Source organism: Oncorhynchus tshawytscha, linkage group LG16, assembly GCF_018296145.1.
Source record: "Oncorhynchus tshawytscha isolate Ot180627B linkage group LG16, Otsh_v2.0, whole genome shotgun sequence".
Lineage (NCBI taxonomy): Eukaryota > Metazoa > Chordata > Actinopteri > Salmoniformes > Salmonidae > Oncorhynchus > Oncorhynchus tshawytscha.
In genome coordinates this window covers 59,952,054-59,965,825 of record NC_056444.1, presented here as the reverse complement: position 1 = coordinate 59,965,825, position 13,772 = coordinate 59,952,054, and the positions used below count along the sequence as shown (strand labels likewise).

At 43.8% G+C, this 13,772-nt stretch overlaps 1 protein-coding gene across 2 annotated transcripts in view; it reads right to left on the bottom strand.

The window, feature by feature from the left end:
* LOC112216034 (plexin A3) overlaps nt 1–13,772 on the bottom strand; it is a 131,972-nt gene that overhangs the window by 32,917 nt on the left and 85,283 nt on the right. For both annotated transcript variants that reach the window (XM_042299430.1, XM_024375633.2), the window contains exon 10: nt 4,309–4,509. In XM_042299430.1, coding sequence (XP_042155364.1) covers nt 4,309–4,509 — 201 coding nt within the window. The remainder of the gene's footprint in view (nt 1–4,308; nt 4,510–13,772) is intronic.

Below are 13,772 nucleotides of genomic sequence, written 5' to 3'. Positions count from 1 at the left end.
ATGCAGGATGCACCTGCTGCAGTAAAATTTAAATGACATGTATCCAGCCATGCCAGCAGGAAGCCAGTACAACAGCGTAACGGTATCTATTCTATTTAGCTGGAGAAAATGAATGATTGGAAATGCCAAAGTAGAGGCAGAGAGACGGAAGAGGTGGAGCATGGAAAGAGGATGGCATGTATTTGACTTCAAGTTGTATGTGGGCAGAGGCAAGGGCACAACCTTGTGTTGTATTTATGCAGGATGTGCTGTCAGACATGTGTGTTGCTCTGGTCTGTTCACTGGTCTGTCTGTCTGAGGGCAAACTGTTGTTATCTGTCTGCATCACTTACACAGGGCTACTCGAGATCTGTGGCAGATGCATCTTTCACATGCTGAACTGCACATCACGGGTCAAATTCACATACAACAGTCCTGGAAACACACGCACACCAACATGGACACACGAGCCTCAGGGCTAGTTTCTCTGGTGAATGACATCTCTATGTACTGTATAGTGGACTTTTAAAATGTACTTACCAGGACAAACCAGCTGGCTCTAAATGTAGATAAGGGTGTACATACAGAGAGAGCATTGTGAGAGTGAGAAAGGCCAGGCGGTGGGAAACAGCAGAGAAGTGAGGGAGACGGGAGGCCACTAGAACGGCCCCTCTCTCCCAGGGAGGGCCAGGAAGGGGCTCTCATTAGAAGAGAAGATCGTCACAGGGATAAGAGTGCTGATAAGAGGACAATTATGAGGCAGTGATGGGGTAATATGAGGGGTCTGGCTGTGTGTTTAGTTCCCATAGGATGAATCAAATCAAATCAGAGTTATATCTCTGTTAGTTCCCCCATGAGAACGTTTACATCATCAAGCAGGGCCAAAGTAGCCTGGGCGCCAGTCTGTTTCTGCTCTCCTGTCAACTCCTTATGGAATCGTCATGCCAAACAATGACACGGAATACAAGGAGTGAAATGTTAACTAAGCAGACGGGTACCCAGGCTAGGGCCAAGGCTACAGCTGAGTCACAAAACGATCACTCAATCTCCACATTACTCTACCTACAGTAACAGTTTTAAAGCAAGACCTGACAGTGAAATCACATCCAACTGCAACATTCAACTACACTAGAAGTTGAAGTTGCCCTGTCTGGTAAAACATACTGTCACAGCTGGTGAACATGTCCAGCAGCATGTTTAACCTAACTAACCCCCACCTCAGTGGCCTCCCATCAGAGCAAAAGTGCTGACTGATACCTGAAAGTTCTCAGTGAGGGGGAGACTAAACAGCAGATGAAATTGATTGATTCAGCATTGCCCATCTGAGGCCACTCACAATTGCATTAGCATGGACCCCATGGCCTCAAAGTCACCTGGCTGCAGCAGTCTTGACAGCCAATCGTCTTGACGGCCATACTGATTGATAGCCGTTGAGTGTGAGGGGAGGGAGGACAGCACACACCCCAGGAACTGAGTGTAATCTGCGGCATGTCTTCACTATGGCTATATTACTATTCAGGAGAGATCCATCAGATAGGGGCAGAAACAGAGAAGAAGGGATGATGTGGCCCCAGCCCACTGTGTCACAGGTAATCACACTATCAATTCATCTAAAAATCCCCTCCAAACAGAGAGAGCGGGAGAGGGGAGGGAGAAAGAAAGAGATAGAGACAGTGGGTAGTAGCTATCAGTCAGAATGGGAGAGGGGGAGGGAGAAAGAAAGAGATAGAGACAGTGGGTAGTAGCTACCAGTCAGAATGGGGGAGGGAGAAAGAAAGAGATAGAGACAGTGGGTAGTAGCTACCAGTCAGAATGGGGGAGGGAGAAAGAAAGAGATAGAGACAGCGGGTAGTAGCTACCAGTCAGAATGGGGGGGGAGAAAGAAAGAGATAGAGACAGTGGGTAGTAGCTACCAGTCAGAATGGGGGAGGGGAGGGAGAAAGAAAGAGATAGAGACAGTGGGTAGTAGCTACCAGTCAGAATGGGGGAGGGGAGAAAGAAAGAAAGAGATAGAGACAGCGGGTAGTAGCTACCAGTCAGAATGGGGGGGGAGGGGGAGGGAGAAAGAAAGAGATAGAGACAGTGGGTAGTAGCTACCAGTCAGAATGGGGAGGGGGAGAGGAGAGCGGGGAGCTAAGTCAGAATGGGGGAAGAAAGAAAGAGATAGAGACGGGTAGTAGCTACCAGTCAGAATAGAGACAGCGGGTAGGCTACCAGTCAGAATGGGGGAGGGGAGGGAGAAAGAAAGAGATAGAGACAGTGGGTAGTAGCTACCAGTCAGAATGGGGGAGGGGAGGGAGAAAGAAAGAGATAGAGACAGCGGGTAGTAGCTACCAGTCAGAATGGGGGAGGGGGAGGGAGAAAGAAAGAGATAGAGACAGCGGGTAGTAGCTACCAGTCAGAATGGGGGGGAGGGGAGGGAGAGTCAGAATGGGGGAGGGGAGGGAGAAAGAAAGAGATAGAGACAGTGGGTAGTAGCTACCAGTCAGAATGGGGGGGAGGGAGAAAGAAAGAGATAGAGACAGTGGGTAGTAGCTACCAGTCAGAATGGGGAGTCAGAATGGGGGAGGGAGAAAGAAAGAGATAGAGACAGTGGGTAGTAGCTACCAGTCAGAATGGGGGAGGGGAGGGAGAAAGAAAGAGATAGAGACAGCGGGTAGTAGCTACCAGTCAGAATGGGGGAGGGGGAGGGAGAAAGAAAGAGATAGAGACAGTGGGTAGTAGCTACCAGTCAGAATGGGGGAGGGGGAGGGAGAAAGAAAGAGATAGAGACAGCAGGTAGTAGCTACCAGTCAGAATGGGGGAGGGGAGTAGTAAAAAAACACCAGGGCCTGAATATCAATCTCAAAGTGTGGTTTCTCTTTCTGTCAGATTGAGATGAAGCAGGGGAGTGTGAGGGAGGACTAACATTTACAGTTTAATGTGGTATACTCAATGTTTCAGCCTGTCCTTGTGTGTGGTAAACAGCCTCAAATATTTACCTTTAGGTTTTTACTTTTTTATTTATTTAACCTTTATTTAACCAGGCAAGTCAGTTAAGAACAAATTCTTATTTACAATGACGCCTACACAGGTGAAGTGATTAACACACTAGAACACATCTATTTAATGCTGATTTCCTCACTATATTCATAGAGCTGTTGCATTGTTCACACAGCATCTGCAGTTTTATGCTTTGAACAATCCAAACCCCAATGCCCAATCCTCTAACCTTTGTGCACTCACTTAATAATTGTCTACCACAAAACGACTTTTCAATTTCATTTTAAATGCATAGCCGCAGCACGCGGGGCGGGGGTCAGAGAAAGACATAACGATGAGGGGGAGGAAATGAGTGGAAACAGATGGAAGGACAACAGTTGCTCTTCGCGGCAGGGTCCTTCCGAAGGCCTTCACAATGTAGTGCGCCAGACAGCATGTGTCAGCCAGGGAAAGGACAACAATCAATCCTAACCCGACCCGCTGGGGAAGGGCGTGTGTGCTGGATACGTGATCCTCATTATTAAATTGCCACGGGACATCAATTGTCCTGTCAAAGGACAGTGGCCCACAGCCTGACCTTTGACCTCCAGGGGTTAAGGGGGTTAGAGGGGAGACACTCCGTGGCAGAGGGCTAGTCAAACCCTACCCAAGGAACGCTCCAGCACCTCCACCCACACCACATTCCCTTTCCCTAGGTCACATTGTCCAACCAAATTAAGACCCGCATCCTGTGACTGGCTAATTATTTTACAAGATTCCCTGGGGTTACTGTGACAACCAGATGGGTCACAGAAGGCAGCCGTCTGTAACATTACTACGAGACAGAGGGAGTAGGAGAGAAAAGGAGAGAGAGAGGGGGTTCTAAGGAGCAATAGAGAGAGAGAGAGAGAGAGAGGGGTAGAGAGAGAGGGGTAGAGAGAGAGGGGTAGAGATGATACTCTCAATGTCAGCTCTTTGACATGCCACATGTTTCACTGGGATTGAGAAAACAAGTTTAATGCTCTGAATTGATGCCTTTGCTGATTTTGCAGATAACGTTTTTTTGTGATCAGTGACTCAGTGGAAAGTCACCTTGATTTTTCTGCCTATTATTTCGATGAGACAGAGAGGAAGAGAGGGAGAGGGGAGGCATACTCTTTCTTTATACACGCATTAGTAAAATACCTGTGGAAAAGATCAAAAGATCGGTGTAAGAAAAAATAGTTTTTACACTGGATCAAGAACTCAAATCCAACAACAATTCACATCATATTTAACAGTGAATACTGTATAAATAACAACATTCTGCAGGGCCTGGAAATAAGGCTGTCAGGGCGGGTAAGTCATAATTATAGGCCATGTACTCACTGAGGTGTTCTGGCATTGGATACAGGAGCTGTTGAAGCGCACAGCTGGGATGCGTTGCATCTTGCCTTGGATGTTGAACACACACTCATAGTTCTTCTGTCCAGACTGAGGCTGAGGGAGGTTCCGGGCTCGCAGAGTGATTGGCCGAATGATCCCTGCAGGTACCAGGATGTCACTGGTGGGCAGGATCTGGGGACAGCCCTGAAAATCAACAAACAAAGTTACAAATGAACACAGCTCATTTTCTTTGTAAACTCATCAGAATACGGAATGCCAGAACTGAATAATAAACATAATCATTCATTAAAACTTGGTCTCCATACCTAAAGAAAATGTATTGATTCCAGTTTATTGAGCGGAGAGCAGCAGTGAGTTATGTCCATTAGCAGCTCTACTTTCCCAACAGAGCAGTGGTACAGCCAACCAGATGTGAAAGATCTGCACAGAGGCCATTAAAAGTGGAATAGTTTGAAACCAAAGCAAACGGAGGTTAAAATCCCTATTACACAGCTGTTGGATCCATCTCTGATTTTATGAGCCACAAATCATACTGATGAAGCGGGAAATTAATATCTTCCTTAGTCCTGCATGTCTGCCTGTGCTAGTGAGGTGAGCACAGCTCCAGAGCCCAGTTAGGGTCCAGGCATTTATTAAAGGGATTACTAGTGACATTGTGGGAAAGAACACATAAAGGATCTCGGAAGTCACAGGAAAGTCACTATTGATGCAATGATTACAATCCGAGAAAATTGCTGATGTGCCCATCCCCAACCGAGATGCCACAGCAGGCTAATGTCCCTTCAGACCCCCTGTGTATTAAAGGATCTTTAGAAATAATCTGTTATCCATTTAGCGCTGAACAATAATCAAGGAGGCTGTAAAAGCAATTTGCCAGACTGGAGGTGATAAATCAGAGGCCTTGTCTGGGCAGGTGGAGGCGGCAAGCGACAAGGAAGGCGGTGGGGTGGAGGGGAGGGAGAGAAGCCTCTGTCTGCAGGACAGATACACGGAGCACCAGCCAACACCATGGTAACAATGATGCAACTCCACAGCTCACACAGCCATAAATCTTGCGTCTGGCAAGCGATTTGTAAAGGTTTGTATATTGGTGCATCAATAAATTTCATTTTCATATTCTGTGGATGAAGAGAAAGATTTACTTCCTGCAGGGAGGTGGTGGTGGTGGTGGGCACAGGTGGTGGTGTTAGCAGGGTTCTGCCTGCAATATGAATCCGATTTATCAGCAGCACCATTGAATAACCACCATCTCCATAGTGAGGACAGAAGACTTCAGACTGGAGATGGTTAGCCTTTTGGAAATGATGAAGTGATGAATGGCTCAGATCGCTTCTCAACCCTGCTTTGTCAATTGGCAAATTGACGTTCAAAACACCAAATAGATGAACTGATATCAGATATGCCACATTGAGTCATCAGGGATCTAGCCTCAACACCTGGTTTGCCAAAAAATGCAAAATGATGTCCAGTATGACAAATGTATAAATCAAAGGTAATGTGAGTGAAAACATTTGTGAATAGCAAAACTTTCCCTGGTAACAGCCAAATACATTTGACCACATTTGTCAATTTTGACTGGATTCATGGTGAAAAATTTGATGAGACTGAGATGAGATGAGACTAGAAACATCCTAGCAACCAGGCGATGGTGTACAGTAGCACATCTCTGATGGCCTAAGAGCTACTATCTTTGTAGAGAGCTCTAATCAATGGCTGACATAAACAGTAGGTACAGTGGATCTGGTTACTTAGAGCCTGTTTATTGGATTTTATGGCTACCTACATCAGAGTAAAAGTAGCATCACAAAGATACTTCGAGAGGTTGGCACAACAGAAACACATGGTTCATCTAACAGAGTAGTACAGTCACAACTGTGACATATTTTAGGCGAGGACTCATGATGGAACTTAATGTTTTCTTTTTTTCAATTATGTGAGTGGACACATTTTAAAACCCCAAACTACTATTACATTGCTTTGGAAGTACTTATTTCTGCTTCTTTTATCAGAAAAGCGAGAGTGTGTTTAATCCTAAATGTATCATTCTATTGGCCATTCAAAATAAACTTTAAGCTTTCTCTAAGTCGAAACACGGTGTTCTCTGTATCTGCAACACTGTCCTGTATAAGGCATTTCTACTGGTTTATCTCAGTGGATTTTGAATTTTTATGAATTCCTCTTGTCTGTGTTTCAGTGGAATTGAATATAAGCGTAACCCCAAGACGCCACCACTATTTCCCCTTCATTCCCATCTACAAAATTGCATTAACAAGCTTTAATCGGCTGCATATTAGGGTTGAAGCAAGCACAGGATAAGTGGTTTGTTTATCAGAAATGTTTGTGTGACATTCTAAAAAGCCCAGGGCAGGTAAGTGAGGTTTGTCATGATGAATTGGGACTCTTTTCATAGGCTGACTGGAAGACAAAGAAGGGGAGACCCATCCTCCTCAGTGAATTTCATACAAATAAAATAGTGAAACACTAAAAAAGTTTTCCTTTTTAGATAAAACTATACTGAATATTTTCACATCACCAAATAATTGATTAGAACACACTGTTTTGCAATGAAGGTCTACAGTTGCCTCAACAGCACTCTGTAGGGTAGCTAGTTTCCGTCCTCTGGGTACAGCTCATGGTTCTCGCCCCCTTCCATACACTTACACAATATTTATGACAACTTCGGGGGGCATACTCCAACCTATCAGATTTCTTGCAGCATGAACTGACATGTTGTCCACCCAATCAAAGGATCAAAGAATGAATCTAGTACTGAAAGCGTAAGCTACATCTAGCTAGCACTGCGGTGCACAAACTGTGGTGGGTAGTAGACTCAAAGAGAGAAAGACTATAGTTGAACACTTTTGAACAAATAAAAGTATTTAAAAATGAAAGAGAAGCAAGAGAGAGAGGGAGAGAGAGAGAGAGTGTTATGACTTCTATGAATGGTGAGTGGAGGAGTCAAGCGCAGAGAGCAGGTAATTCCGTACGTGGATCTTTTATTCCAAAGACAGCGGAGACACGGACATGCAAAACACAAGGGCGCATGAAACAACCCGTCCAAAATAAACAGGACTAAAACTGTCCGGAAAAATAGAGATCACACTAATAAACCAACACCAATAAACAGAGAACAAGCCCGCACAATACCCAGCGGGCCTAGTGCCCTTAAATAACCTACAAACAAAACTAACTCAAAACAGGTGTAACCAATTAGACCCAACTAACAGAAACAAAAGGAAAGGGAATCGATGGCAGCTAATAGGCCAGCAACGACGACCGCTGAGCGCCACCCGAACAGGAAGAGGCACCATCTTCGGCGGGATTCGTGACAGAGAGAGAGAGAGAGAGCTAGCTACAGTGGCAAGAAAAAATATGTGAACCCTTTGGAATTACCTGGATTTATGCATAAATTGGTCATCAAATTTGATCTGATCTTCATCTGTCACAACAATAGACAAACATAGTGTGCTTAAACTAATAACACACAAATTATATAATTTTTCTTGTCTATATTGAATTAGGGATGCGCGATATATTGGTGAACATATCGGAATCGGCCGATATTAGCTAAAAATGCCAACATCGGTATCAGCCCGATGTCTAGTTTAACACCACTGTTAAAAACCGATTTCAAAGTTACCGTGGATACCTATATAATGTAGGTACATAATGTAATGACGCCACGTAAAATGTTGCGCTACACGTGCAACACAGCATTCCTAACCTAGCCTACAATGTCTGCTGTGTGGATCGAGCAGTCAACAAGTCGAGCAGTCATTTTAAAGAGTAAGAACATTTCAGCAAGACAACTCAAAGGCGAAATCCATTAAAGCCAAGATAATGGAATTCATTGCCCTTGACAATCAACCGTTCTCTGTCGTGAGTGATGTTGGATTTCGCCGACTGGTCGAGCACCGGTACACACTACCAAATGCACTATTTTTCAGGTGTTGCCTCACCGGAATTACACAGTAATAGCGCCACTGCTATTAGATTCACGACATACATACTATGGAACGCCGTTTGGGTCTTTGCGTGTCAAAGCTGTAGAAAAAAGTCTGCAAACAAGCAAACACCGGCCACGAACGATGTGTTTGCAATACCGCGTTGGTAATAAAGCATAATTTGTTTGACCGCAACTTCTGGGGTAGCTAGCTTTAGCTTGGCTCCTAGCTAGCACCAATACAACCAGCCTGAAAACAATGACCAGTAGAAACTACAGTCATTTTCATTATTCTTAGCAATGATTTAGGAATCCTTGTGAGTAAGTATTAGCTAGGTTGAAACCTTTGGCATACTTTGATTTTGAAGGCTAACCGTAAAGTCCACTATTGTGGCTAGCTTCACAAAGATGGGTCCGACCACCCTTAATCAAATAAGATCTGTCTTATAAATTAGGATTATTTGAGATGATGACACCTAGCTACTGAAACAGATTATGTCATTTAGCTATGTTTTTGGGGAAGAACAATGTTATGCATCCATGAGCTAGCTAGCTTTTTTTATGAACATCAATGTAGGTGAGCGAAGCAACTTTACCAGCATCATAGCATACGTATTGATGAATCGTTGTGGCATATGAAATACGAGTGATAGTGTAATCAACGTGTAATAATTATGTAAAAAATGTATGAGCGCGTTAAATGATTATGTGACGTGCAGTCATATTCAGATCCTGATTGGTCAACAAGTTTATTTGACACGTCAAATAGTGTTATTTGACGTGTATCTTTTTTGACACGCAAAGACCCTAACGGTGTTCCATAGAAATCCTGGTTGAGAATGAATGAGCCCTATGGGACTCCCAATCATGGCCGGATGTGATACAGCCTGGATTCGAACCAGGGACTGTAGGTAGTGATGCCTCTTCCACTGAGATGCAGTGCCTTAGACCGCTGTGTCCATGTTTGTGTGTTAACTATTTAACTGTACTAGTATGCTTAAAAGGCCTTTAAAAATTTTAAGTATTGGTTATCGGTATCGTTTTTTTGGGCAAGGACAATATTGGATATCGGTATTGGCTAAAAATGTCATATCGGTGCATCCCTATATTGAATACATAATTTAAACATTCACAGTGTAGGTAGGAAAAAGTATGTGAACCCCTAGCTAATTGGAGTCAGAAGTCAGCTAACCTGGCGTCCAATCAATGAGACGAGATTGGAGATGTTGGTTAGAGCTGCCTTGCCCTATAAAACACACTCACAAAATTTGACTGTGCTATTCACAAAAAGCATTTCCTGATGTGAAACATGCCTTGAACAAAAGAGATCTCAGAAGACCTAAGATTAAGAATTGTTGACAAAAGTATCTCTAAAAGCCTTGATGTTCATCAGTCCACGGTAAGGTAAATTGTCTACAAATGGAGAAAGTTCAGCACTGTTGCTACTCTTCCTAGGAGTGGCCATCCTGCAAAGATGACTGCAAGGGCACAGCGCAGAATGCTCATTGAGGTTAAGAAGAAGCCTAGAGTGTCAGCTAAAGACTTACAGAAATCTTTTGAACATGCTAACATCTCTGTTGAGGAGTCTACGATACATAAAACACTAAACAAGAATGGTGTTAATGGGAGGACACCCCAGAAGAAGCCACTGCTGTCCAACAAAAACATTGCACGTCTGAAGTTTAAAAAATTGTACCTGGATGTTCCACAGTGCTACTGGCAAAATATTCTGTTGACAGATTAAACTACAGTTGAGTTGTTTGGAAGGAACACACAACACTATGTGTGGAGAAAAAAGGCATAGCACACCAACAACAAAACCTCATCCCAACTGTAAAGTATGGTGGAGGAAGCATCATGATTTGGGTCTGCTTTGCTGCCTCAGGGCCTGGACAGCTCGCTATCATCGACGCAAAAATTAACTCCCAAGTTTATCAAGACATTTTGCAGGAGAATGTTAGGTAATCAGAATGGCTTCAACAGAAGAAAATACGCATTCTGAAGGGGCCCAGCCAGTCCTAACCTCAACCCAATTGAAGAGAGCAGTTCACACCAGACATCCCAAGAATATTGCTGAACTGAACAGTTTTGCAAAAAGGAATGGTCCAAAATTCCTCCTGACTGTTATGCAGGTTTGATCCGCAACTATGATGTCTAAACGGGTTATTATCCTGGCTGGGTTCTGTGTGATGTCTAAACTGGTTATTATCCTGGCTGGGTTCTGTATGATGTCTAAACTGGTTATTATCATGGCTGGGTTCTGTGTGATGTCTAAACTGGTTATTATCCTGGCTGGGTTCTGTGTGATGTCTAAACTGGTTATTATCCTGGCTGGGTTCTGTATGATGTCTAAACTGGTTATTATCCTGGCTCGGTTCTGTATGATGTCTAAACTGGTTATTATCCTGGCTGGGTTCTGTATGATGTCTAAACTGGTTATTATCATGGCTGGGTTCTGTATGATGTCTAAACTGGTTATTATCCTGGCTGGGTTCTGTATGATGTCTAAACTGGTTATTATCCTGGCTGGGTTCTGTGTGATGTCTAAACTGGTTATTATCCTGGCTGGGTTCTGTATGATGTCTAAACTGGTTATTATCATGGCTGGGTTCTGTGTGATGTCTAAACTGGTTATTATCCTGGCTGGGTTCTGTATGATGTCTAAACTGGTTATTATCCTGGGTGGGTTCTGTATGATGTCTAAACTGGTTATTATCCTGGCTGGGTTCTGTATGATGTCTAAACTGGTTATTATCCTGGCTGGGTTCTGTATGATGTCTAAACTGGTTATTATCCTGGCTGGGTTCTGTATGATGTCTAAACTGGTTATTATCCTGGCTGGGTTCTGTATGATGTCTAAACTGGTTATTATCCTGGCTGGGTTGAGGTTATTGCTGCCAAAGGAGGGTCAACCAGTTATTAAATCCAAGGGTTCACATACTTTTCCCAACCTGCACTGTGAATATTTACACGGTGTATTCAATTAAGACATGAAAACGTATAATTGCTTGTGTGTTAGTAGTTTATGCAAACTGTGTTTGTATATTGTTATGACCAATTTATGCAGAAATCCAGGTATTTCCAAAGGGTTCACAGATTTTTTCTTGCCACTGTATATTTTGTTGCGAATGCAGCTAGCTAGTTTAGCCTACTCAAACACCCGGCTGAAACAGAGAGGGATGCTATGCTAGCTGGCTATGGCTATCCAACACTGGAACTCTTCCAAGTCAAGGTAAGGTTTTGGTTTTATAAATGTATTGCCATTGGGACCAGCCGGTGTAACTGCTAAACTTCTTGCTGAATTGCACACTGTACTCCATGATTGTAGTGGGTTTACTAACAAGTTAATTCTAGTAGCTATGTTGACTATGGCATTAGCTAATATGGTGACAATGATGTAAGCTGTGTGTAGCGGTTAGCGGATATGATATGAAAGTTTGGCTTGGAAAGTTTTCTTCAGCTGGTCAGTGACAGCTGATGTGTTTTGCACTGAAGTCCATAAGCGAAGTGAAAATGTGAGAGGAGGAGAGCATATAGATGCGAGAAGGAATTATAGAAGCAAAAATATCATGCTGCTTGTATGTGATCAGGGTTGTATTCATTCGGCCGATTGTGTTGAAAATAGTTTCTTAAACGCATGTAAACGGAATGAAATGGGGATAAACATACCTGAATTTGTCCAATGGAAACTCTTGTTTGTAACTGTTGGACTAATGATTACACCCTAGATCAGCTAGATGTTGGCAAGAGTGTATAAGGCGGTATAGAATCTGTCACTGTCTGTCACCATGATTACTTTAATTTTCCTCTCGACCTTGAACGTTGTAAACGTAACCTCATGATGGGTAAAGAGAAAACCTGAGTCTCATGTAGTAGCTTAAACCTATCAATGTTACATTGAGCTGGGTGAATGGAATATGAACGACAGCCATCCAATATGCTGTAATAGCCATGCTCATAACAAAAGATTTGTCCTCCCTCATCTTAAACCTCACGACCACCACTGCTGGCTATGCTATAAGACATGTAATACATGTGAGGCTAATGCAATAAGCCATGTAATAGAGGAGCAGTCCCTCCTCGGTGGTAGGCCTACAGTACAGTAACAGTATAGTCTCCGAGGCAGCTGTATATTCTCTCCCAGCAGGGCCGTTCCCTAATGCTGATTAGCACCCCATTAAGAAAGCCCGGGAGTTTACAGCCTGTTGACAGTGTTTCCATTAACCTTATTGTGCATATCCCAGTTATCACACAGCTAAGCACTTTTCTCTGTTGAAACATTAAAAGCCAGAGATGGTAGTGAGGTATAATTTTTCTCTCGCTTACGCCCTCTCTCTCTCTCTCTCTCTCTCTCTCTCTCTCTCTCTCTCTCTCTCTCTCTCTCTCTCTCCCTCTCTCTCTCTCTCTCTCGCTCGCTCTCTGAAAGCAGTGACTAGCAAAATCGGGCTTGTGCTGCTTACATATGCGTACATTTCTCCTTCACCATTGCTTAGCCACTGTTCTTTCCCTTTTCTATTTCTCCTCTCTTAATCCCATTTACAGTCTCCATTCGCTGTAGTCCTTGAAATGGGCTCCCTTACGCGTGGTAGAAAAAAAACACAACCCCCCAAATCATCTGAGAGCTGCTCCAATTAAACGCTAGCTACACGGCAGGCTCCTAATTCTTCCTAAACTCAAACTAGTAGCATCTAAACTCAACGTGGGAAATATATGGATTGAACACTGGCAGTTTGCTATTCTGGACTCCAGCATCTTCTACAATTTATGGATAGATTTTGATTTGATTTTATTACTAATAGAAAAGCAACCAAGAAGAAAAAAAAGAACTGTTATGATATCATAGCTGACATGGAAACAACCCTTGATGACAGAGAAGGATTCAAGCCACTTTGTGCCACAAAGATGGGTAGACTGAGGCAATAGAAAGTTCTCACATATAGGCTGTTACCAATAACAAAGCATGCAGGGAACCAATCTGATCTTGATGTTTTACTTGCAAAGTCTTTTGTAGCTTATCTTTCTTGTTTGGCATGAGAAGAGAAGACAGGGGGGTTCTTATGCTTCTCCTCAGTGGGTTGTACAGTGGCCTCTGGGTTACACAGTGAGTAATGGGCCAACTTGATTTCTGTGGCCGTGGAGGGGGCTCGGTAATGGGCTACTGGTGACAGATGCACACAGTGTCACTTCCTGTCTTGCTGAGGCACTGAACCTCTTTTGCCGTCCCCACCGCTGAGTGCCAGGACCACTGCCATGCTTCCTGCCGGGCTAATGGCTCCTCGGTCACTCATCCCACAATTAATTACTGGGCCATCACTCGTTAATAAAGGGCCGTCCCACTGAGACACAGCACCGAGGGGAACAGAGGGTTGTTTTCGAGAGCCCAGCAGAGCGCTGTTTGATCTCAGGGGCCCTCTGGGAAAGGCCAATATGAAAATGTGTCTTTGAGCTCTCACTAAATATTAGGAGTCCCAGTGAGACGCTCCCCCTGAGCTGGCGAGGAGCT